The sequence below is a fragment of the Cervus canadensis genome, chromosome 30 (assembly GCF_019320065.1).
Source record: "Cervus canadensis isolate Bull #8, Minnesota chromosome 30, ASM1932006v1, whole genome shotgun sequence".
NCBI lineage: Eukaryota > Metazoa > Chordata > Mammalia > Artiodactyla > Cervidae > Cervus > Cervus canadensis.
Window position 1 is genome coordinate 11,898,061 of NC_057415.1, and position 24,442 is coordinate 11,922,502.

Sequence of the window (24,442 nt, forward strand, 5' to 3'; positions counted from 1 at the left end):
TGAGTATTGTCTTTAGCACAGAACATCATGCACAGCATGGGGACTCTGTAATTGAGAGTTACTTGTGTTACATGACTTCTTAGCTTTCACAATCATCCTAGGAAATCACCGTGTCTTTTATAACCAAGGTCACAATCGCTGCACATTTCATATATCACAGACATAGCAGAAAAGGACCATAATGATGCCAAGCAGGCATTCAGAGCTCCCTGGAGAAAGCAACTTTCCCACTAATGTTACATTCACGTGGACACAGACATCAGTTTCTGTATCAGAATGAACTGGGAAGAAAGATAACTTACTTATTTTTAACAGGCTCTGGTGTATTAAGTCCTCATCTCTGGTTAATGGTGGAATGTGCATTCTGACAGGGTCCTCAGTGTTAACTAACAAGCTGGGGTTAATGGTAGGACAGATGTGTGGTGTCCAACCAGAAACCTTATCTGCCCGTGTACTAAACAGAATGCCTTGAGAACAGCAAGAATCACAGTAGCTACCACTGATATTGAGAATGCTGTTTGTAGTACAGAGAAGCTTTCCCCTCCCCACCTACACTGTTGGAAAATCACTGATTTCTTCCTTTACTTAAAGTTAGCCGGAATCCAGCCTTTCTGAGTTATTTCCATAGAGCAATTTCACATTGGAATTTTGGAACTAAACTGACATAATGTGATCACCTAGACAGTGACACGAATCTATATAGTTTCTGCTTTCCTGATTGCCTTTGCTTGTGACTGGTCGGTCCCTGTTGGCTTTTCACTATGAAAGGATGCAATACTTTGGTCTCAAGTACTAAAGAGTCAGATGATCTCTTGGGCTAAAACCCATAATGCTTAAGAGGCTGTAAGCTCAGTTATATTGAACACTAAAATAATGGCAGGTGGATGAGGCGTGTATCGTTAGAATGTACAAGTTCCCATTGCTGAGTGATGTAGGGGTACCGGGACCACATGTCAGTCTGCCTGCTGTCTTCATTATTTCCCAAGGCTTCATCCTCCCATTGGTCCACTTGGGAAACTCCCCATCAAAATGGATAAGAGTTAGTGGGATAAGGCGTGGGGAGGCAGTCAGAGAAAGGGGGATGTTATCACTGTTTAATTTCATTTTCTTTGTTGTTGTTGTTGTTGTTGTTGTTTTTCATTTATTTTTATTAGTTGAAGGCTAATTATTTTACAATATTGTAGTGGTTTCTGCCATACATTGACATGTATCAGCCATGGATTTACATGTGTTCCCCATCCTGATCCCCCCTCCCACCTCCCTCCCTTGCCTTCTCCCACAGAGTCCAAAAGTCTGTTCTATACATCTGTGTCTCTTTTTCTGTCCTGCATATAAGGTTATCATTACCATCTTTTTAAATTCCATATATATGTGTTAGTATACTGTATTGGTGTTTATCTTTCTGGCTTACTTCACTCTGTATAATGGGCTCCAGTTTCATCCATCTCATTAGAACTGATTCAAATGTACTCTCTTTAATGGCTAAGTAATATTCCATTGTGTATATGTACCATAGCTTTCTTATCCATTCGTCTGCTGATGGGCATCTAGGTTGCTTCCATGTCCTGGCTATTATAAACAGTGGAAACATGTATATTATCAAGTGTGAAACAGATCGCCAGCCCAGGTTGGATGCATGAGACAAGTGCTCAGGGCTGGTGCACTGTTTAATTTCATTTTCTTGATAAAATGAAGAATCCTCGTTTCTAGATCCCAATGTGATTCTTAAACATGATTTAAGCTTAAAAATTGCAGTTTTAAGCTTTACTGAGAGAAGACTTCTTTGCTCTTGATTGGAGTGAATGTAAAATCAAGTGAAAACTACACTCACTTCTAAGACTGGGGTGGTTGGCTCCTGAAACTGTACAGAGAGCACAAGCAGGAGCAGCAGGACCCATGAGGGATGTCACTTGAGGTGACATGGAGTCTGGGAAGTCCTTCTCCCTTTATCTACAAATGATGGGGAAGTCCCAGGGTCTGCTTACTCTCTCTTAGCTACCCCCAGAGGAGCTGGGGTGGAGTTGGTAGACAAGATGAGGACTGAGATTGCCCTGAGGTTTGCAGGGGAACAAGCTGAATCTGGAGTTGCTATGGAAAAACAGCATCTTTTAAGCTCTGGAATCAGCGGATAACAGGGAAACTGTCGAGAACTACCCAGGAAGGGAAGAGAGCAGTGGCTTGGGCCTTCACTTGCAGGCATGAAAAAAACTGATGTGTGTGTGAAGTCACTTCTGTTGTGTCCAACTCTTTGTGACCCTATGGAATGCAGCCTGCCAGGCTCCTCTGTCCATGGGATTCTTCAGGCAAGAATACTGGAGTGGGTTGCCATGCCCTCCTCCAGGGGGTCTTCCTGACCCAGGGATTGAACTCGCATCTCTTGTCTACCTGCACGGGGAGGTGAGTCCTTTACGGCTAGCACCACTTGGGAAGCCCTGAAAATGCTGACCGAGGACTACAGATCTGCCTTCTGGATCAGAATTGTGCATCTTCTCCTTTTTGGAGCTGTTCTTGCTCCTCGTGGGAGTGTGCTAGAATCAGAAGGGGGAGCAGTGGCAAGCAGAGTGCTATGGACTGAGTGTATCTCTCCCCACCAAATTTAGGTTTGAAGCCCTAACCCCTATGTGGCTGCATTTAAACACAGTCTCTGAGGAAGTAACTGAAGTCAAATGAGGTCACAGAGTGGGGCCCCATCAGCAGGATTAGTGTCCTTATAAGAAGAGACATCAAAAGCTCACACTCTGCCCGCACTCACACAAGCTACACAAAGTTGCTGGTAAACCAGAGCTCTCACCAGAGACTGAACTGGCTGGAAACTTGATGCTGGGTTCTAGTACTGTAAGAAAATAAATGTCTTGTTTTAGCTCCCCAGTCTGTGGCATTTTGTTATGGCAGCCTCAGCAAATGAATGCAGAGAGCCTTTCCTAGCCCTGAGTCTGACTCCATGTCAGCCTGGAGGCAGAATGCTTCTGGAGAGATGGGTCCTGGTGTAGACTCTGCCTTCTGACCTGTATGGTCTCTGGTAGGTCACTTTGCCTCCGGGACCAGAGATTCCTCATCTCTTAAACTGAGATGAAAGGACATGCTTGGCTTACCCCAGAAAATTATCAGGGAATCAAATTCTTAGCATAACAATAGCTAATATGGTTTGTACTTTTGTTATTAATGTGTACCAGGTCTTATTCTAAGAGCTTTATGGCATATAGTTAAATTGACCTTTTTAGTGTACAGTTTTGAGTTTTGGCAAACACAGTCCTTTAACTGCCGCCACAATCAGAGTTCAGAACATGGTCATCACCACCCCCACTTCCCTCATACATCTGTAAGACAAGCTCCCATCCAAATTCCCAGGCCCTGACAACCATAGTTTTTCTAGGCCTATAGTTCTATCTTCTCAAGAATGTCATACAAATTGTATCACACTGTGGCACCACAAAGCTTTTCTAATATCAACTCATTTAATCTTCATAACCATATTCTGAGGTATGTACCATTATTATATAACTAATAGATATGGAAGTGCTATGAAAAAGCAGAAAATGTATACAAACAGAAGGTATTTTCCCACTATTTATATTATTATTTCATGGTGGAATAAAGACAAAATGAATTCTCAATGGGAAAAAATATTCAGAAAATATTTTGACTAATCCAGAAACCACTTGGCTTGAAATTAATGTCACACCCTCTATGACCAGACTGATAAAAGATGATGAAATATTTTCTAGGCTGCAAGTGACAGCAGTCTCAGGTAAGGCAATAATCATTTCCCGCTGGAAGAGAGAGGGTGACCAGGCTATCCCTGGCACTCCTCCTGACCCCATTCATTCATGGCTGTGTTCACGGAGCTCTATTCATTCACAACATCTAGGAAGAGCTGAATCACTTCCCATGAAGTATCCTCTGGTTTGGTAGCCACAAGCCACAGAAGCACCCATCACTCTTTGTAATAGGAGATGTGATCCTGGATATGGTCATAAAGTGTTTGCAGTCTGACCACAGTGGTCCAGGTTCTCCAAGGAGAAGATTTTGCACAAATTGTTTCTCTCTCCCTTTTTTTTTTAACTTCCTATTACAGATGCAGTACATAATAAATAAATACATAAGATCCAACTATTTCTTAAAATTTACAGATATCATGAATTTTTAAGGAACAGCTCAGGAGAAACTGCAGAAACAAAGCAAGTGGGTGTAGAGTGTGACCAGGAGATCCAGGAGTTTCTTCAATATTTAATGCAGCCAAAAGCCTCTGACAGCTAATCATCCCTTAATGGGGCTTGCCCTTTGGCCTGCATGTTTCTAAGGAAGTAAAATGTTTGGCTTCCAAATGAGTTATCACTCACTCACTAAAGACCACAAGTTGAACGTGGCCTCCCAGGCATCGTTGATCTTTGCTACTTGACTTTAGAAGGTCCCACATTAGCTGTGTTGTTGTTGTTTAGTTGCTAAATCATGTCCAAGTCTTTGTGACCTCATGAACCATAGCCCACCAGGCTCCTCTGTCCATGGGATTTCCCAACATTGGAGTGGGTTGCCCTTTCCTTCTCCAGGGGATCTTCCTAACCAGGATAATGAACCCACATCTCTTGTATTGGCAGGCAGATTCTTCTTCTTTACCATTGAGCCACTTTATTCACCTTTAAATCATCAGTGTTTACAAAGCCAGCTGGGCACTTGCTTTGGATCTATAGAAGGGCTCCAGCCTGCTGCCATGCCTCTGAGATTCACAGAGGGGAGAGTAAGCATCACCATGGTTGGAGAATGAGCTGTGGGGAGGACAGGAATGATGCTTTGGGAGATAAAAGAACTAGGCAAAACAAAGGGCAGTGTTGGCATTTGAAAGGGGACTGGACAAGTGAGATTTGAGAGAAGATTCAGAGAAAGGGACTCAGAGATAGAGTGGGAGGATCCACACTGAAAGGGATAGATGCTGTCAGAGAAGAGAGACAGTGAGGGAGCAAGGAAGATGGTAGATGTGTTTTACCTGAAGCTCAACAGGAGAACGAGAGCTAAGCTTGTTATCGCCTCTCATCAACACAGGGTACCTGGAAAACAGATTGCATGTTCCTCTTCAGCTTATACCAAGGATAGAGATGCTTTGTGTATTTGTTAAAAAGAAAGTAATAAGAAAGAACCTAAGCTCCAAATAATAGTGGATTAGAAAGCTGGCTTCAATACTGCTGGTCACCAATTCATGTCTCCACTTGCTCAGCAAGTTCCTTGACCTTCCTACATCCTAGTTTCTCAATGTAGAAAAATAAATCCATTGCACGTTAAGCAATGGGTAAATTTCCACAATCTACAACCTAATGACCAAAGAGTATGTACCCAAAGAGTATTTCTTGGGTAAGAAATAAATATTGTGACACAAAATTTCTGACACAAGACAGTTTTACGAAGGCCCTTTTAGTATTTTGTCCAGGATTTGTTGTTTTAACACCTTTCAAACACATAGATTTAAAGGATGCTTAGGTCTAGGTATTTTTCCAAGAACAGTTTACTTTTTTAACCAGATCATCCTATACATGTCACCATCAAAATTATGAGGTGTCATAGAAGTAAATATTTAGAACCAAACAAACAGTTCTTTTCATAGATGTTTTAATGACAGAATCCATTATTTTCCATAACTTGATTTACTTTAGGCAGTATGGAATTTTTTTTTTTTTTCTTTATGGTCACTGGCTCCAGACATTGTTCTGATTAGCTTCACTGATTTAAGCAAGTCACAATGATTAGCAGCCTTGATGGCCAGCCAGTCTTTCCTTTTCCATCATTTAACTTTCCAAGTCTAAGTCTCTGTCCTTTGCCTCCAACTTCAGAGGATATGAGATGTCAGTGACCATCTTACAGAGCAATATTCCCTCATGTTACTCATTATGACATCTCCCTAAACTTCATTCCCAGATCAACTAGCATGAAGTCTGCACCATAGACTCCCCTGTCTACTGTACAGATGGTAATGTACAGAATTGTACATTAATGTCTAGGGTGTACTGAGGAATGAATGGGATTTCATATACAACTTAGAGAGTTTTTATACTCCCTGTGAGCACCAGTATTCTGGATTACATTTTATTAAGAAGATTTGAATTTCACTGAATGGTTCTTATTTGGGGCATCTATTAGGTAAGGCAGTTTCCAACCATTTAATCTCAGGGCAGTTCAATGAAGAGTTTAGAGATATTGGCAAATGGATGGGAAAGTACTGAATGCTGATCTTTTCAAAGGAACACATTGAAAATTCTTCCCCAAATATCAACACTCGGAAGAAACTCAAAGATATGGTCTGCTTACCAACCAATGTCCCCCATGCCTTGCCAGCCGTTAAGTGATCGATCGGCACCCTTCCCTCTTGGGCATGTGATCCATTAGCAAGAATAGGGAGTGCCCTCGGTTTTACCAGAGCTGTGCTAAGGCGTGCTGGGTTCCGTGGCACTTATAAATATCACTGAGCTATAGCAGGGAGGATAAGTTCCTTGAAGTGATGGAACTTGAACTTGCCTTTAAGAGACATTCCAGAGCAGGTAGAAAAAAATGTATGGCAAAACCAATACAATATTGTAAAGTAAAATAAATAAATTAATTAATTAAAAAAAAAAAAAGAAAAATAGATCAAACTTTCCAAAAGGCACGAGTAGGTTTGGCCTGGGTGAGGAGCCACAGCTGTTTGCTGGCTGAATTCAGGGCACGGATTGGAGACTGCAGAAGCCGGAAACACAAAGCCAGCCATCAGAATGAACCACAAGGTGTCCTGGGGGAGGAGTTATATGTACGGCTCTAGATAAGCCACTTCAACTCTCTGAATTTGGGGGCATTATTTATAATATGAAGGCAAGCCGATGTCTACTCAAGAGGGTAATTAGTGGGTTCAAGTGAAATCACTGAGCAGAAATTCTTTGTAAAGGTAAGCTGCTGTGTGTTGACAGATGATTATGGTGGGAAAGTAGTGGCAAGTGGTTAATTACAGAGCTAAAATTCCAGTCTCTTGGGTTGAGGAAAATAAAGACTGTAAGCCAAGTCAGCGCCCCAGTTAAGTGGATTTCCCATGTTGTATCAGCTCCTTCTGGTCCATTTAGTGAAGAGCGTATTCCTGACCAAGGTTGATCACTGGAAGGTCTCTCCTGGCACCAGAGCAGCAGTTCTGACTCTGCATGTCATACTTGGGATCACTTTCCATCTCACAAATATTTAAGCAAGAGTGTGAGGGCCGACTGCCAAGTTGCACAACCCAGGACAAATATCTCATTGTGTTTGTCACTGCACAGTATGTGGTGGTCTGAGATCCAAAAACCACCCAGTGACTGTGGCTGGAATGTGACAGTATTTTGTAACCAGGGTGGCTCTTTCTTTTTATTTTTTTGGGGGCCACTTTTGTGACATGATCCAAAATCCTGAGAAAAGGTGGTAAAAGAAATACTCAGAAAGGTTCTAAATGGGTTTAGATAACTCGTGAACCCTGTCTGAACTTTTATTAGATGCTCCCACCACTGGCCCATTTGACATTAGAACAAGGAGAGCATTATTTATAATGGCATGTGTGAAATCTCAGAGGGGGTTCTTGGAAACATTAGAGTGAAAAATCTGTCCCAAAGAGACTGCAAGTGTAAAATAAATGATCAGATGGGAAAACATGTAAATCAAAGTTTCAATCTTTTTTTTTTCTCCTTTAAAGGACACAGGAGCCTTTTCTTTGGCCATGAGCAACACAGGGCAGAGAACCCTTAAGAGTAGGTGTTGTAATGAGAGGTGCCCCACAGCACTGGTCATTGCCAAGGGAGGAACATGGGAAACCAGTAATGTTGACTCTTCTTAATGTGTCTAGAATGGCTGCTTCCCATTGGGAGAATTAGATAATAAAGCCTCCAGCGAAAGAAGCAACACCTAGAAATCATTTAGTGCATTAAAATTCATAAAAAGCCCTCACAAATATTGTCTGCTTGAGTATTTAGCTTGTGATAACCCTAGGAGGTATATATTGTTTATTACCCACATTTTATAGTTGGAAAAACTAGGACACAGAGAGGTTTGGCAACTGGTTAAGTTTATCCAGCTAGGAAATAGTACATGGAGTAGTATGTATTGGAGCCCAGAGTTTCATTTGTGGCATGTGAGTTAGTTCCCAGACCAGGGATCAAACCTGTGCCCCTGCAGTGAAAATTCAGGGTCTTAACCACTAGACCACCAGGGAATTTCCTATTTTGCTTTTTAAATTGAAGTATACTTGACATATATCATTCTATTTGTCTGGTGGTTTAGTTGCTAAGTTATGCCTGACTCTTGCAACCCCATGGACTGTAGCCCACCAGGGTCCTCTGTCCATGGGATTTCCCAGGTAAGAATACTAGAGTGGATTGCCATTTCCTTCTCCAGGGGATCTTCCTGACCCAGGAACTGAACCCTGGTCTCTTGCATTGCAGGCAGCCTCCTGCATTGCAGCAGGTTCTTTACTGACTGAGCCACCAGGGAAGCCCTTCTATTTGTAGACAATATAACTAATTGATATTTGTATGTACTGCAAAATGACTACCACAGAATAAATCTAGTTAATAATATCTGTCTACTTAACATAGGTAAATTTTTTGTTGTTGTTGTGATGAAAACTTTCAGGATCTACTTTCAAATATGCAATATAGTATTATTTACTATAGTCACCATGCTGTACATTGTAACCCCAGGACTTATTTATTTTACAACTGGAAATCTGTACCTTTTGGCCCCCATCTAAATTCATGAGTTGAGTATTGTCCACTGCACCACAGCTGGGAACACACAAAGAAAACAAAAGCCTGACATCTTCATAGTTTAATGTGTCCCAAAGTGGGATTTGTACTGTCTAGTTCTAGGAATGTATGTAAGTGGCTCTTTCTCTCTCTTTCTCCCCTACAAAAACACATTTAAATTAATTCAGTTCCCTAAGTTAAACAAAGTTAAATCTATTCTTTCTGCCAAACTCCTGGTACACTTCAAGGGAATTCTGTTCATTATGGATCTGCAAGAAATGAGGAAGGTTACAGATTATGGTATATTTGACACTTCTGACCTAGGAACACAGGTGGAGTGTGTGTGTGTGGTCAATTGTGTCCAGCTCTTTGCAACTCCATGGACTCTAGCCCTCCAGGCTCTGCTGTCCATGGAATTTTCCAGGCAAGAATACTGGCCATTTCCTCCTCCAGGGGATCTTCTCCACCCAGGGATTGAACCCATGTCTCCTGCACTGGCAGGCGGATTGTTTACCACTGTGCCACCTGGGAAGAGTCTGACCTAAGAGCAAGTGTGGAGAGCTAGCTCTTAATACTTTGGGGGTCACGTATCCAAAAGAACACCACACTGGCCCATAATATCCCTGTCTTCTCTTTACTACCACAGACTAACTATTCATTGGATGTATTCTTGCCTGGAGAATCCCATGGACAGAGGAATCTGATGGGCTATAATCCATGGGATCACAAAGAGTCAGACACTACTGAAGCAACTGAGCATGCATTATCTGATTTCAACATTTTTCTAATTCTAATTTCAATATTTCAACTTCAATAATTTCACTATTCCCATAAAAGATAGAATTATATCTTTTCACTATAAAGCTAGGCAGAGACCTCTCACTCCATGTCACTCTGCACCACATAGCTCCCCACCCTGCCACCCACATTGGTGCTGGGTGTGGGCTGCCAGCAGCCCATACCAGCTTGGTGTCCCCAGTGTTTGTAAGTATCTGAAAATGTTGGTAGATTTCCTTTCCCTAAGTCCTGGGTACATGGGATTTCAGGGTTGCAGAGCCGGGCAGATATCCATCAGTACCACCAGCATCCTTTCTGCTCAACCTGGGTTGTAGAGGTTGTGTTTTAGACACCAACCCTGGCAGTGAGTACCGTCATCACTTACAGGCATGTCCAGGCAGCTCCAGTGGTCATTTAACAGTGACTGCCTGTTCCTGCAGAATGAGGAAAGAGTGATGAAATTGGAATCTGATGGAAGGCAACAAGCCCATACTTAGCACCTGAACTTTTGATGCCTTAAAATCCTGAAATGTAAAACTACAGGGGCACCTTAACCCTGTGCCAGCAAGTTATGTCTCCACTTGTCAGACTCGTATTCTTTGTACAGAGAAAGGTGGGTACCCTTTCACATGTGTGCTTTCTTGGCTAATAAGAGCATCATTTGAAATTACCAAACAAATTAGACGTCTCTGACACTCTCTACTCCTTGGACTTCAGAGTGGAGCAGCATTTTTTAGGCACTGTTAGTCCATTTCCTTCCCTTAATGAGTCAGAAATGAGAATTATTGTTGTTGTTGCTTGGTCATGTCAGACTCTTTTTGACCCCATGGACTGCAGCACTTCAGGCCTCCCTGTCCTTTACTATTTCCTGGAGTTTGCTCAAAGTCATGTCCATTGAGTCAGTGATGCCACCCAACCATCTCATCCTCTGTTGTCCCCTTCTCCTTCTACCTTCAGTCTTTCCCAGCATCAGGGTCTTTTCAAATGAGTCGACTCTTCACATCAGGTGGCCAAAGTATTGGAGCTTCAGCTTCAGCATCAGTCCTTCCAATGAATATTCAGGGTTGATTTCCTTTAGGATGGACTAGTTTGATCTCCTTGCTGTCCAAGGGACACTGAGAATTGTAATTAGGCAGAAACTGGTGGCATTGGTCTCAGAACTCAGGATCTGGCAGTTGTCAGGGAAGTCTAATTCCTGAAGTCCTATGAACTCACCCACTGCCCCAATGTCAGCTTGGCATCTGGGCAGGTAGTGCCGGGGTTCACCAGCATGAAAAGTGGGACCTGCCACCCACAGGCCTATGGTGCATAAATCTGATCTCGGTTCAAAAATCAGATAGCCCTGATGGGCTACAAGCCTGTACGTGGAATTCTTACTTTTTCTCCAGGAAGTAGGAAATAATAAATCTCTTTGGTCAAAGTTTTTTTCGCCTGTGCTAACGCTGTTGCCATGTAATGCCTCAGCCTTAGCGTTTTTTATTAAAATGGGCTTTTCAAAACCCATACTTGTCTTTGAGTCTAAGCTTGCACTCCTCGCTGCACTGCAGGCCAATAATCGAGATATGAGTCGTTGGAGCAAGGAATAATCACTTTATTCAGAAGGCCAGCAGACCAAGAAGATGGTAGGCTCATGCCCCAAAGAACCATCTTGCCTGTGTCAGAATTCAGACTTTTTTATACTAGAGGGGAGGGGATAAAGTCAAGCATTTCCTGGTTCCCATCTGCCTCTGGAGGGGTGTGTTAATTTCTTCCTCCCAGCAGTGGAGGAAGGGCCTGGTCAGGATGTTTCCTGTGAATTAAACAAAGGTATTTTAGCTTAATGCTCATTAGCTGGGAAGCAGGATTCCCAGAAATGGGCCATTATGTATAATTTAAGCTTATACGCAGCATCCCTTTAGTGATTAACTTATAATGGAATACAAAATAGTCTTCCCTATTACACTCTTAACCTATTTACTTTTGTAAATCACTTCAGTTGAAGTGCCATAGTAAAGTCTTGAGCTCAAAGGCCCGATTTCTTTGTGTCTGTAGCAACCTGAACCTCAGTTGCCTCATCTGTAAAATGGGAATAGTCATTTCTGCCCTGACCATTGCTGGGTTGTGACAAGGATGTTCAAGCCAGCTCTGTGTGATCCCCTGACAATTTAAAGCATAAGGAAGCTGTGGCTTTGCTAAGGAAACAGAGTCCTTTGGTGGGTCATTGTGGATCCTGAACCCTCGTTATCCTGGCCAAAGTTATCTTGTTAATTAGATAATCAAGTCATTCTCATATGGAAAGTATGTGTGTTTGTGTTTTATACAAGATGAATATCCACCCAATCACGATCTCTGCCCCTATATAGTTTTGAGAAAGAGAACTGCAAACAGTGTGAGAAAAATTCCTTTGACCTCTCTTTGCCCTCTGTCTCTGTTGCTTGAGAGGATAAACAAATTGTATTTCCCTTATGCCTGATAAACAGTTAAAATTAATAAATACAAATAAAGGAAAGGGGGAAAATGCACCCCGTCTCCCTTCCACACTTTTCCCCCTGATGATGGGAACTGAGTCTCCAGGTGACTTATGCCATCCTGCTTACCCCTTTTCTGCCAGGTCGGCGGCCACACGATGCTGCCCATCCGCTGGATGCCCCCGGAGAGCATCATGTACAGGAAGTTCACCACCGAAAGTGACGTCTGGAGCCTGGGGGTCGTGTTGTGGGAGATCTTCACGTACGGGAAACAGCCCTGGTACCAGCTGTCGAACAACGAGGTGTGTGTGTGGCGAGCAGCACCGAGATGCCTAGAGGGCTGACACCGAGAGAGATCCCTGGGCTGGAAGTCGGGAAACGCTCTCCTGTGGCATCCCTGAGGCTTTGTTGGGAGCAGCACCTCCCCATGGCCTGCCATGTACCTAAGTATCATGGTCACTCTCCAAACGTAAGAGTTCTGGAAAGAGAAAAGCAGCATTTGCTGATGTGCCTGTGATTCTCTGGCGCGGGGATCCAGGAGTCATCTCATGCTGTTCATCTAGGAAATTGATAGCAGATGTGGCATTTTGGCACCCTGAGAGTCCGGCTAGCTTTTTGGTATTATTCCAAAAAGCTTTCAAGCTTCTCTCCTTTTTTGCACATTTTGCTGGTACATTACTTCTGGTGAAAAACTCAAGCATTTTGTTTTTCTTTTCTAATCCTTTTGCAATTATGTCTATATTTAAACATTACTTCTTGGTCAGGCACCTCACTTCTTCAGGTCCAAGTCTGTCTTTTTTCCAATTCCATTATCCAAAATGACTGCTCATTTCTGTACCCTGGGACTCCCTGGCACAAAAGTGACCCTGGTTCTATCTCAGGCCAGTACAACTGAAACCCATTGGAATTCCAGGGTGTGGTTTGGGAGGGTTCCATCTAGATAAATTATTTCTCCACCACTTTGGTGAAATCAGTGTGACTTGAAAAATGGATATGAACCCATCAAATTAACCATGATATACAAACCTAGGACTATTGCTCTCTTCCTTCCAAAAAAAAAAAAAAAGGAAACACTGAGTGGGTTTCTCTAAAACAACCCTCTTTTTGCACTGACATTTATTGCATCCACATTATTCTTCCTCTGGTCTGACCCTGTCTCTGTGCTCCATTCCACCCAGGTGATAGAGTGCATCACTCAGGGCCGCGTCCTGCAGCGACCTCGAACGTGCCCCCAGGAAGTCTACGAGCTGATGCTGGGGTGCTGGCAGCGAGAGCCCCATATGCGGAAGAACATCAAGGGCATCCACACCCTCCTTCAGAACTTGGCCAAGGCATCTCCAGTCTACCTGGATATTCTAGGGTAGGGCCCGTTCCCCCAGACCAGCCCTTCCCAAAGCACTTCCTCAGTTGGGCCGAGAGGATGAACACCTTTTAACTGCCGCTCGATGCCATCAATCCGCTGTTCTTCGCTCTGACACTATTAACAACAAAGACACCGAGAAGCTTTCCGAGGGAAGCGACGTGTACTTCTTAGACACAGTATGGACTTCTTTTTAGCATTCTCTTTCTCTCTTTCCATCTCCCTTGGTTTATTCCCGAGTTTTTTTTTCCCCCCTTTATTTTTTGTCTTCCTTGCTTCACAACCTCCACCTTTTCTTTTTTAATCAATCTGGCGTCTGCATTACTATTAACTGCATAGACAAAAGCCTTAACAAACCTAATTTGTCATATCAGCAGATACTCCAGTTTGCCCACCACAACTAACAATGCCTTGTTGTATTCCTGCCTTTGATGTGGATGAAAAAAAGGGAAAACAAATATTTGACTTAAACTTTGTCACTTCTGCTGTACAGACACCGAGAGTTTCTATGGATTCACTTCTATTTATTTATTATTATTATGGTTCTTATTGTTTTGGGATGGCTTAAGCCTGTGTATGAAAACGGAAACCTTGTGTTCAATTTGGGAAGCCTTTATCTATGGGAGATTAAGACCAGAGAGAAAGAAGATTTATTATCAACCACAGTATGGGAAGAACAAAGACACCATTGGAATCTATTGGCGTCAGTTTCCACTTAAGAAAACCCAGCCACTGGTAGCTGGGAGGAATGTATCGGGCACCTTCCCCCAAGGACCTTTCTGAGGAGTATAAAGACTGTTGAACTCTGTGCCATGGACTATTCTTTTCCCATCACCGGAAATGCTAGAGTGTAGTACAGAGAAAATCAGCTTCTGGGAGGCAAGATGGCACACAGCACGTTCCGACAGTCTCATCCTTGTAGGCCGTGGTGGTGGCACTGGTTTGCTTTGCCAAGTGTTATCCACGGAGCCTTTGTCAAGTTCAGGTGGATTCTCGTCCAGAGATCATTTCAGGGTCAGATGGGAAAGCCACTGACTTGGAAAAGAGAGGACAAGCTCTAAACTCGGAGGCAAGTTTCTCTTACATTGAACTTTACAGACAGCACTCCCCTCCACCCCTGCCCTCCACCCCACCCGTCCATCCAACTGTGCAAGCAAAACTGTGCATGGTCTTCGTCAATTAATACCTTGTGTGCATAAACTACCGCTCCAGACATCGTGCCCCTGATAGGTAGAGCAGATCCGTAAAAGGTATAACTTAAATAATTACGGGAAGTTAATTGAATTCATTAGCTGAGTATAAATGTCTCTGGGTCGTATGGTGGTGATGGGTTGTTAATAAATACGGACCCTGAAACTTGAATATCCTCAATGACATCGCACCCACTGTGGGGCTGGGGGAAGGGCAAAATCAGCCCCCAAGGGAGTGGAAAACTCGCCCCCCCTGGGGCGGCATTGATGTTCAGTGTACACAGGCCGAGACCTTGCTCTGGGCTCTGGTTGGGAGAGTGGTTTCATTCTAAATGTCCTCCATTGTCAATAGGCCGTTTTGTTCTTTTCACTGCATTTTTAAAAAGTAAAAATAAAAAATTAGGCACAGCATACCAATGGGAGGCTATGCCCAGACTGAGCTTTGGAGGTGTGCTTCTGGGCATAGTCACGGGTTTTGCAAAAAGAGGTTGTAAATTTAAATAGAAATTTACAGTTACCTGGGTGATCAGTTATACCAAGGAAGAAAATTTTTTCTGTTCCTCAAGAAAACTTGCTACCCTCTGTGAGGGGAATTTTGCTAACTTGGCATCTTTATAATATGAGCCAGATTGAAAGGGAGTGATTTGAATTCAACTTAGGTCATTTTATTTCATGTTTGTTTCTGAAGGTGCAAGTGCTCTGTTTAGGTTTTGCTTGTGCCCTTAATTACTGGAGCACCTTATTTTCCATTATAGGCATTGAAAACCAGTTCTCAAAAAATCAGAAGTAGCCGTTAACAGAGAACGAAAGGAAACCCAGTAGTATCTGTTGTCAAATGAAGGGGGTTGGACAAGACAAACCCCATAGTCCTTTCAAGTTCTGCACTGGCCTGTGAGACATGGGAGCCGAGTTGTTCTCTTGGTTGGTGACAAAAAACCCTCCGGAACACACACATAATAATATAATGAAAGCCATATCTCCATGATATATACCTGCATGTATATATCCTATTAAGGACCCATAGTACTGTTAAAACACTGTGGCACCCTGTGAAGCAGTAAGAAGAGGCAGGTGTGTATAAAACTTCTCTAGATTTCATCAGCAATGACCTGAAAACCTCCACAGGTTCGTCATTTTGTGAAACTGGCCAACTGCTCTGGGGAAGCAGCTACAAGTTACTTGTTTGATTTTAACAGAAAGCAAAGGAGGTAATACTTGAAGGGTTCAGATTAAAGGAGGGCTGTGCAGTTTTGGAGCAAGGATTTGTTTAGAGCGGATGAGAGGAGGGAAGGATTCCCCTCCCCTTTCAGTGCTGTGTTTTCCTCTGAAGGAAAAAAGAAAAAAAAAAAAAAAATTCTTCTTACCTTCTGACTCCCTCAAGGTCTTGAAATGAAAGGTTCTATGCAAGTGCAAAGTTTTATAGTTATTTATATTGCTGCTTATTATTAATTTTTTTCCTCTCTTGTCTCAAGAGTATGTACTGACTGCAGAGACGTCTCACATTGAAAGGATCCCAGATTGCTTTTAAAGTAGCCGGACGAAACACAAACCATCTTCGAGTCTCCACCCTTGTTCCTCCAGAATCCTCTCTTCTCATGCTTATAATTTTAAGAAAAGGGCCAACCTAATTCAGCAGCGCAAAGGTCACAGAATAGGGCCTGCCATCAGATTCGTTAAAAACTCCAAGAGGAGTGGTGACAAACCCGATTCTCTAGCCTGAAATTCGCCTGACAGTTGTTTCCATTTATACATTGTTTCATAGTTTCCCAAGCATTTTTTTCACATACGGTGACAAATTATTCCCATTTTTTAGAGGTGAGGAAATTGAGACTTGGGGAAGTTAAATGACATGCTAGAACTCTCCAGGCACCCCTGGGACTTAATCTAAGTACTCTTGACTCTGAAGTTCATGATTTGGTCCACGAGAGACTCTCATATATAAACAAGCTGTATGAAAGAGAAAGCTAGCTAACAAACTCATGAAGTAGGATATGAATTAGAAGAGTGAAATGAATTATGTGAGATGCAAGCAGCTGAGATCTCATGATATATAATCATCTTCATAGCTTCAGCTAAACCTTTGCACACTGAACCAATGTCATAATCAGGCTTATTTAGGAAACATTTTGAACTAGGCTATAAAAGTTGATATCAGAATTCACAATATGTGTTCACAGCAGCGCTCCCTGTGGTATTTCCATGTATTTATATGTGTGTTATAAATACTTGATTTATACATAGACAAACACACGTGCATAGTGTGTTTGTGAGCTTATGTATAAATTTATAGGCACACAGTAATAGACATAATTGTAAGTAGGGTGCAGTATGAATAATTTGCTTAAAATCTGCTGAATAACCAAAACCTTTTTAATGTCATGTTGCTGGTAGTGCTTCCCTTCTTCATGTGGGTAGGACCCCATTACACTTTTCAACTCTGTGCATGGGTGGGAGACATTTTTAAGATAATGTGCTTCCCATAACAACTGAATCGAAGCCATCCCACTACATCGAGTCCTTTTTTCTGGCTCTTTGCAAAGGAAAATGCAGCTAGAAATAGATCTCCTTATGTAAAGTTCCAGAAAAGGAAAATTTATTTTTTTTTAATCCTTTTGCACATTTATTTGTATTATGCTCACCTGTTCCACTGAAAACCCTTTACACTTGTCTTCAGAGGCCGAGCACTCCAGAAGCGCACTGGAGTGTAGGGAGCCCAGTGTCCTGAAGGCCAGTGCTGAGATCCAAGACCCCCCTGCAAGGTGAATTCCCACATCCTAGTGGAACACGAAAGACAACAGTGTACAACGCTGGCCTTCGCAAAGAACCATGACGACAGGATCCCCTGGTCAGGAATAGACTTTTTTTTTTAAACTTTTCCCTTTTTACATTGGACCTTCTATAATACCAATAACATGAAATCATGTATCTAATTAAATAAATGACTACAGACACACATACCCTCAATTTTCTTGCTCTTTCTTTCCTTTTTTTCTTTTTTCCCCATTTGAGGACTTTTTGTTTCCCATGATGAGCTTCAGTATGGCCCTATATCACTGTTACAGAAAATTTCATGAGGGGGAATGCCAGAGACCCAACTCCTCAGATGGCTAAGTGAGCAGTTAAAGCAGGTTCTTCCCAATTCGTGATGGTAGGATGCAGAGACTCTGAGGTTGAGACAGCAAATGATATTCTAATGAATCCACAGTGGGAGGGACTTGGAGAGAAATATGAAGGGGTATGTTCTTGTTGTCAGGGCTGGAATGGATCACTGCTGCTATAAGTCAAAGGTTCTCGAATATCCTTAGTTTTTGTATTTTTTCCCTTTTTTTCTTTTACTTTTATTTATTTATGTATTTATTTATTTATGTATATATTTCTTTGCTCCATTCATCACAGACACAAAGAGAAGCAAAAAAAAAAAAAAATATATATATATATATATGTATATGTGTTGCAGGCAAAACACTGTGAATTTCACAAGAGCAACCAAGCAACTCTTTGCCATCTTAACATTCGTCTCAGGAGACGCAATGGGAAAACATGAGATACCATTTTTTTTAGTCTATGCATTTTAGGCCAGGTCTGTGTTTATTTCTTTGGTCTGTACATTAATGAAAATGATCCTGAGTGAAGGCTGAATGTTCAACACACTGGAGCAAGCAAAATAAAAGCTGCTAATTGCCACAGGTTTGAATTGGGAGAAAAAAACATGGAGAAAATGAAATGTAAAGGCCTACATCTTGCAGGTTGTATGTCTTACTGTTGCTTTAAACATGTATAAAACTGCTGGAAGTGTTTCAATATGAGGTCTTTGAATTAAATGTGGATTTTAAATATATAATCCCTGGACAAATGACCAAATTATGGTGAAATAGTGTTCCTTGCATTCACTGATCATTATCTATCCCTCACAAATCTGCCTAGAGATGCGGATAGTCTCTGGATCTGCTTCTGTACATGAGAGATGTTTGTATATATCCGGGCCATATCCACACACACATACACACATTTCAACATCTAAAGATATACTGCCCCTTAAATTGTGACCTGGTATTTAAAACTCTCTTTTCATTTGCTTTATTTTCCTTTTAATGTGACGTCTCTGTACTGATACTTACTGGTTCTTGTTTTGCAATCTTTTTGGAGGTCCATTGCTTTATTAAGACCCACTGCATCTTGGCTGATTTCAAAGTGACACCAGAATATCAGTGCTTAAAACAACAACAAAAAAAGTTTTGTTTGTAAATCATGTGACCAGCTTCTCTCAACCTGACATGGAAAGTCTCTTGTACCACACTGTATTTAATAAAAATGATGTCTTACAATAAATAACATCCTCCAAAAGAGACACTAAAAGTGACATGATGATTACTAGAATTTTCACAAGGCATGGTGTGCTCTTTGTCTGTCTGTCTGTCTGTATTTTAGATAAGGTCACTGCAGGTACCTGCCATGTTCATCAGTTGAAGCAATGAGAATAAAAGATTTCCCCCTGGCTCACCCTTCCATAACCTGACATTTTTAACTTTGATCTTGGATAACTAGAATGTCTCTGTCCAAAAGAACTTTCTGTGATGATAGAAGTGTTTTATCTGTCCTGACCAGTAGGGCTAGTGGGCACTTGACATGTGGCGAGTGGGACTAAGAGCTGAATTTTAAATTTGATTTCAGTTCAATTAGTTTACATTTAAAGAGTCACATGAGTCTCCAGACTACCATGTGAAACAGCACAGAGCGAGCAGATAGAATCACCAGGATTTCTAACAGATCAGACCTAAGAAACTTACCATAAGAGAGACGTTGTGTATCGTGGTCTAGGGTTGGGGCAGCTCTGAGAATCATAAGGACTCAGGAACAGAAGTAGCCAGATAGAAAATTTCACATCTTCTCGGCTTCTCCGTTAACCAGTGTTTCCTAAATTAAAGGTGAAGGAAGATAAAAGAAGGGTGGTTTCATGGAGATCTGGCAGCCCGTCTTTTCCTGGCCATCAGAGCAGTCCACTCACACTTGTATTTCTTAGCATCTCACAGTCGTGTTCCCCACTGTCTGACCGCTGCCCATCCATCTCCTCTGAGACGCACAGAAGGCATCTGGGCAGCATTCCTGGTGGAGGCTTGAGGAACACAGTTTGACAGCCCTGTCCTTAAATCATTCTCCTCAGGAGCTTTGTCCATGAAAATGCCTCTCACTGGTTTAGATATATGTTCCTTGAGTTAAAAAGACACAACCAGGTTAAAAGTCAGTAGAGACTTGGGGAATTCAAAGCCATGGGGGGAGGGAATAACTTGTCCAAACATCCCAGTAGGAACGCCTGTCGTCGCTGCAGGACTGAAGTGTAGATCCCACTCAGAGAAACAGCATTACAGACCGCAGGGTAAACCACTGAGGCCCTGGCCAGTCATAACCCATTTGGATTATAAAAGATCCATGCCTTTACCAAACAATGTTTTTATATCCCTGTTATTTGTATATTTATAATTGGTGAGTAAAAGTCACTCAGTCATGTCTGACTCTCTGCGATCCTATGGACTATACCCTACCCCAGGCTCCTCTGTTCATAGAATTCTCCAGGCAAGAACACTAGAGTGGGTAGCCATGCCCTTTTCTGAGGGATCTTTTCAACCCAGGGATCGAACCCGGGTCTCCTGCATTACAGGCACATTCTTCACCATCTGAGCCACTAGGGAAACCCCAATAATCAGTTTAAATTCCAAACCTAAAGTCAAACTTTTCAGAGCCCTCATCTCCTGGTTTGTACACCCCATCCCATTTTCTCCCTCAAATACACACCTTTAGTTCACCCTTGAGAGGAAGCCTAATTGCTTGGCTGGGAACATATCTTCTGAAGTATTGTGGCTAAAACCTCATTCAAACTGGTGTCCTAACCTTAAGAACAAATTGACTAACAAAACAAGTGCTCAGTGCATGCCAGGGTGTTATGTATGTGTATTAGTTTCCTGCTTTTCCTGTAACAAATTGCCATCAACTGAATGGTTTAAAACAACAGAAATGTCTTGTCTCTCAGTCCTGGAGGTAGGAAGTCTGAACCTGAGGTGTGGGTGGGGCCACGCTCCCTCTGGAGACACTCAGGGAGACTGTCCTTGACTGTTCCAGCCTCTGGGGGCTCCAGGTATTCCTTGCGGCCACATCACTCCAATCTCTGCCTCAGCAGCCACATTGCCTCCTCCTCTGTATGTCTGTCTTGTAAGGATACATGTGGCTACATTTAAGACCCACCCAGATAATCTAGGAAAAGCTCTTCCTTGCTCTTTTTTGCCTTATCAGACCAGGTTCCAGGGACTACTCTGTGGGCATATCCTTTTGGAGGCCTCCCTCTAAACCTCTTCAGTATGGTAACTCACCCAGCTCTTACATCAACCCTGAGAGGTGGGTACTATTATTATCCCATTACAGGTGAGAAAACTAAGGCACTGTGACTCAAGGAACTTGCCAAAAAATTAGAACAAAAGAAATGGACCAGCAAATGTAGTACTTACTATTTGTCAGAGAAGTAGTCATTTAATCCCCCAACAAGGGAGAAACTCATTGGGTCCCACTCCAGGCAACAGGCAGAATAGAAATACAGGCACCTAGCTGGTTCCCCGACGTCCGCAGCTGGAGTGTGGCCTAGCCACGCGTCATGGTGTTTAGGGTCTGGGCTCCAGGCCCTTCAGAGACTACTGAAAGCAATTCAACATCCCAGCCCTGTTATGGATGGAGTTATGAGAGGGGGTTAATGCCAAGATTCCAGGTTCCAGGAGACTAGAGAGTTTCTAGGAAGTTAAACCTGGAGTGTAAGGATTTTGGTCATTAGGGATGGGGTAAGAATTTGACATGAAGCCAAAGCCCAAATCTGGCAAGGTCTTTGGGGTGCTTTCCTGGACCCACTGCTCATTAACCCCCTTCACACCACTCATGAGCTTCAGGAGGGTAAGCCTGCAGTGGAGACAGTTGCCTAGCAACCAGGTGCTGAGGCTTGCGGTATGTGAGACTACCTCTCTGCAAATCTGGCCATTTCCCCCATGTCAGCTCTCCCACAGTTAGAGCTATACGAGAGCTAAAAACCCCATCCCTCCTGCCTTCCAAAGGTGGTATTTTACAATGAATGCATATTTTACAATGAATACATAGTCACACCAAATTCATCCAACAAGCAATAATTTATTATTGACTATGAGGCTGGTGGGCTACAGTCCACGGGGTGGCAAAGAGACACAACTGAGTGAGCATATATAAAATGCAATGTGGGCCCAGAAACTTCCCTTCCCTGACCTTGCATGGAAGTCACAGATGCAATGATGTGCTAATCCCAAGACCTGCCTGGCCTCTGTTCAGGTGACATGGAGGTGGGGTAGGGGGAGACGCGATGGAAGACCCAGGGAGCTCTGGTCACTGAAAGCTGCATTCCTGGCATTAGAGACCTGGGCTCTGCCAGATTCTGCCTCCTTCATGTAGGAACAACGACACTTGTACAACACTTAGAATAAATCCTCAGTCTTTGGAATCAATCACTTCACGTACATACAAAAGTCTGCCACGTCCCTTATCCTCATTAGCAAACAGTCTGGTATTGATAATAGCATTTTAAATACCAATTAACTACTTCAATCTCTTCTCACATGGCGTCACATATTCATCTATAGGACATCTATTTTTCATTAGATAGATCATGATATTTAATCACTTTTAGTATTAATATATAGGTTGCATTTGTATACACACATCATATTGTATTGTTGTTTAGTAACTCAGCTGTGTTTGACTCTTCCATGACTCATGGACTGTAGCCTGCTAGGCTTCTCTTTCCCTGGGATTTTCCATGCAAGAATACTGGAGTGGGTTGCCATTTCCTTCTCCAGGGGATCTTTCTGACCCAGTGATCAAACCTTTGTATCAAACCTGCATCTCCCACATTGCAAGCTGATTCTTTACTGCTGAGCCACCAGGCAAAGCCCTAAAGTCACACAGATGCTGTAACAACCTGCCTACCAACAACCACAACCTCTCCTTCTATAGCAGGTACGTATGGATTTGTACATACCAGCCTAAGTGTGGGAAATGCCACTACTTCATTTCCTTTAGATCAGGCTCAAGATGTGACTCAAGTCCACAACCTGTAGGAGCAAACCAGTCTCAGCAATTACTGGGTGTGCCCCCACCCCTTCCTAGGGTATCTTTTAGATCTCAAGATTCATCGACACCCAGGAAATACAAGAAGGGCTTCCCATTTACCTTCCATCACAATCCAGTGATTCTGATGCCAGAAATGAGAACTCTGCCTCTAGGACAGTCGTCCTCCAACACACTATAGCCATCTCGAGGGCCACCACCTCCTGACACTTGATCCACAAGGTATGGTGACTATCTACTCTCAAATTGAGTGACAGGCCTTAATTTGGCTTTTATTTTCCTTTGGCTTGTGGAGATTTTTCTGTTTCTTTTTCCATTTGGTTATATTTTACCAAGCATGTGTATGTGAACAAGACAGAAGCTTTCTGTACTTGTTTTGTGCTCTATCTTCCTGGAAATTTCAACACTTTCTTCCTTCATTTAGGTGAGGATTCTTTTCACATAGCCCTATTTTTCTGGCAACAGCAGTTCTTGTTGTAAATCAGAATCACTTAGAGAACTTTGAAAAATGTAGAAGCCAAAGCCTCACCCTGAAAGAATTAGTTGCTATTAGTCTGAGTTGGACAAGTTAGACAAGACACTGTTTGGCTTTTATGTGTGTGTGTGTGTTTGTGTAAATTCTCTAGTTGCTTCTAATGTGTAGCTAATGTGGAGAATTGCTGTTCTAGAGGATGATAAGATTCAGCATCAGAATTTCAACCATCCAAATAGAAACATCCGAGGACTTGACTCCAACAGAGAATGGGTCAGACCAAGAAGGGCCTAGAACTCTCACCAATGCTAGACAGAACACTAGATAGATTTGAAAAGCCGATCATCAGTGTCCAAGGAGTTAAGTAGTAAATTACATGTTCTCTCTTCCTGCAAAGCTCCGTGGAGATCCATTATGGCCCTGTATTGAAAGCAATCAATCAATCAGTCCTGATCAACTGAAAGGCTGGGCTCCAGCTACCCATAATGGCAGAAGAAGATGGTGGTTCTCCAATCATGGGTTCTGATGAAGAGTACCCAGCTGCTAGCTTACCATAACAGGCAGGGCAAACACAAGGCTTGGACTCAGCCTGTGACCATGAAAACGGAGCTGTCTGGATACACTGGAGCTCAAGTTCTGCCATATTGCTATGAAATACTAGCATGAGACCATTACAGGTGAGAGGCCAGCACTCCCTTAATCATGCAAATTATAAGCACCCCAGCCCCAGGGATGATAGTTATTTTTGCTCAATTCAGCCAGACCTGGGGACTTTTCTAGTGTGGACTTTAAAAAAGCACTTTGAAAAGTTGTATCATACTTTCTTAGTTTGGGACAAAGAAGACCTTTCTGGATTTAGGGTAGAGGGGTGACTATGGATCAGAATGTCTTTCCTGGAGCTCCTGTAGCCTCACAGATTCACAAAGTTGGAGGGGGCGCAGAGGGCAGTCCCATGGACAGCCTTGCCAGGGGGACCAGTCCCAGTGAAAGGGAATTTATTTGAACACCTCCTCCTGCCCTGCCCTGCTCCAGCCTACCCCCTCTCCCCCCAGGCCATTTGCATTTTACAAAGTTTCCTAAGCAAGCACTTCCTGGTGCTGAACTGACATCTGCCTCCCATGGGCTCAGATCTCCTGGGAGTGCACAGAATAACTCTCATTCATTATTACTTGGCACCCTTTTATGACTCCCTTGTGCTCTTCCTCCCACAACCCCCCCTACAGAAAACTCTGGAATGTTTGCCAAATACCCAAGACAAAAGGAGAAGGAACTCAGCTCTGCCTGATAAAGCTAATGCCCAGCCCACAAGTCCCGTTTTCCCTCCCTTGTTCTCGAGGTTTCAACTC

General features: G+C 42.8%; 1 protein-coding gene across 6 annotated transcripts in view; it reads left to right on the plus strand.

Moving 5' to 3' along the window:
- The window catches only part of NTRK2 (neurotrophic receptor tyrosine kinase 2), a 388,663-nt gene extending 369,821 nt beyond the window's left edge, over nt 1–18,842 (plus strand). For all 6 annotated transcript variants that reach the window (XM_043453247.1, XM_043453252.1, XM_043453248.1 and 3 more), the window contains 2 exons: nt 12,088–12,246; nt 13,123–18,842. In XM_043453247.1, the coding sequence (XP_043309182.1) occupies nt 12,088–12,246; nt 13,123–13,308 (345 nt within the window). In that variant the 3' untranslated portion in view covers nt 13,309–18,842. The remainder of the gene's footprint in view (nt 1–12,087; nt 12,247–13,122) is intronic.
- The last annotated feature ends 5,600 nt before the right edge of the window (nt 18,843–24,442 follow it).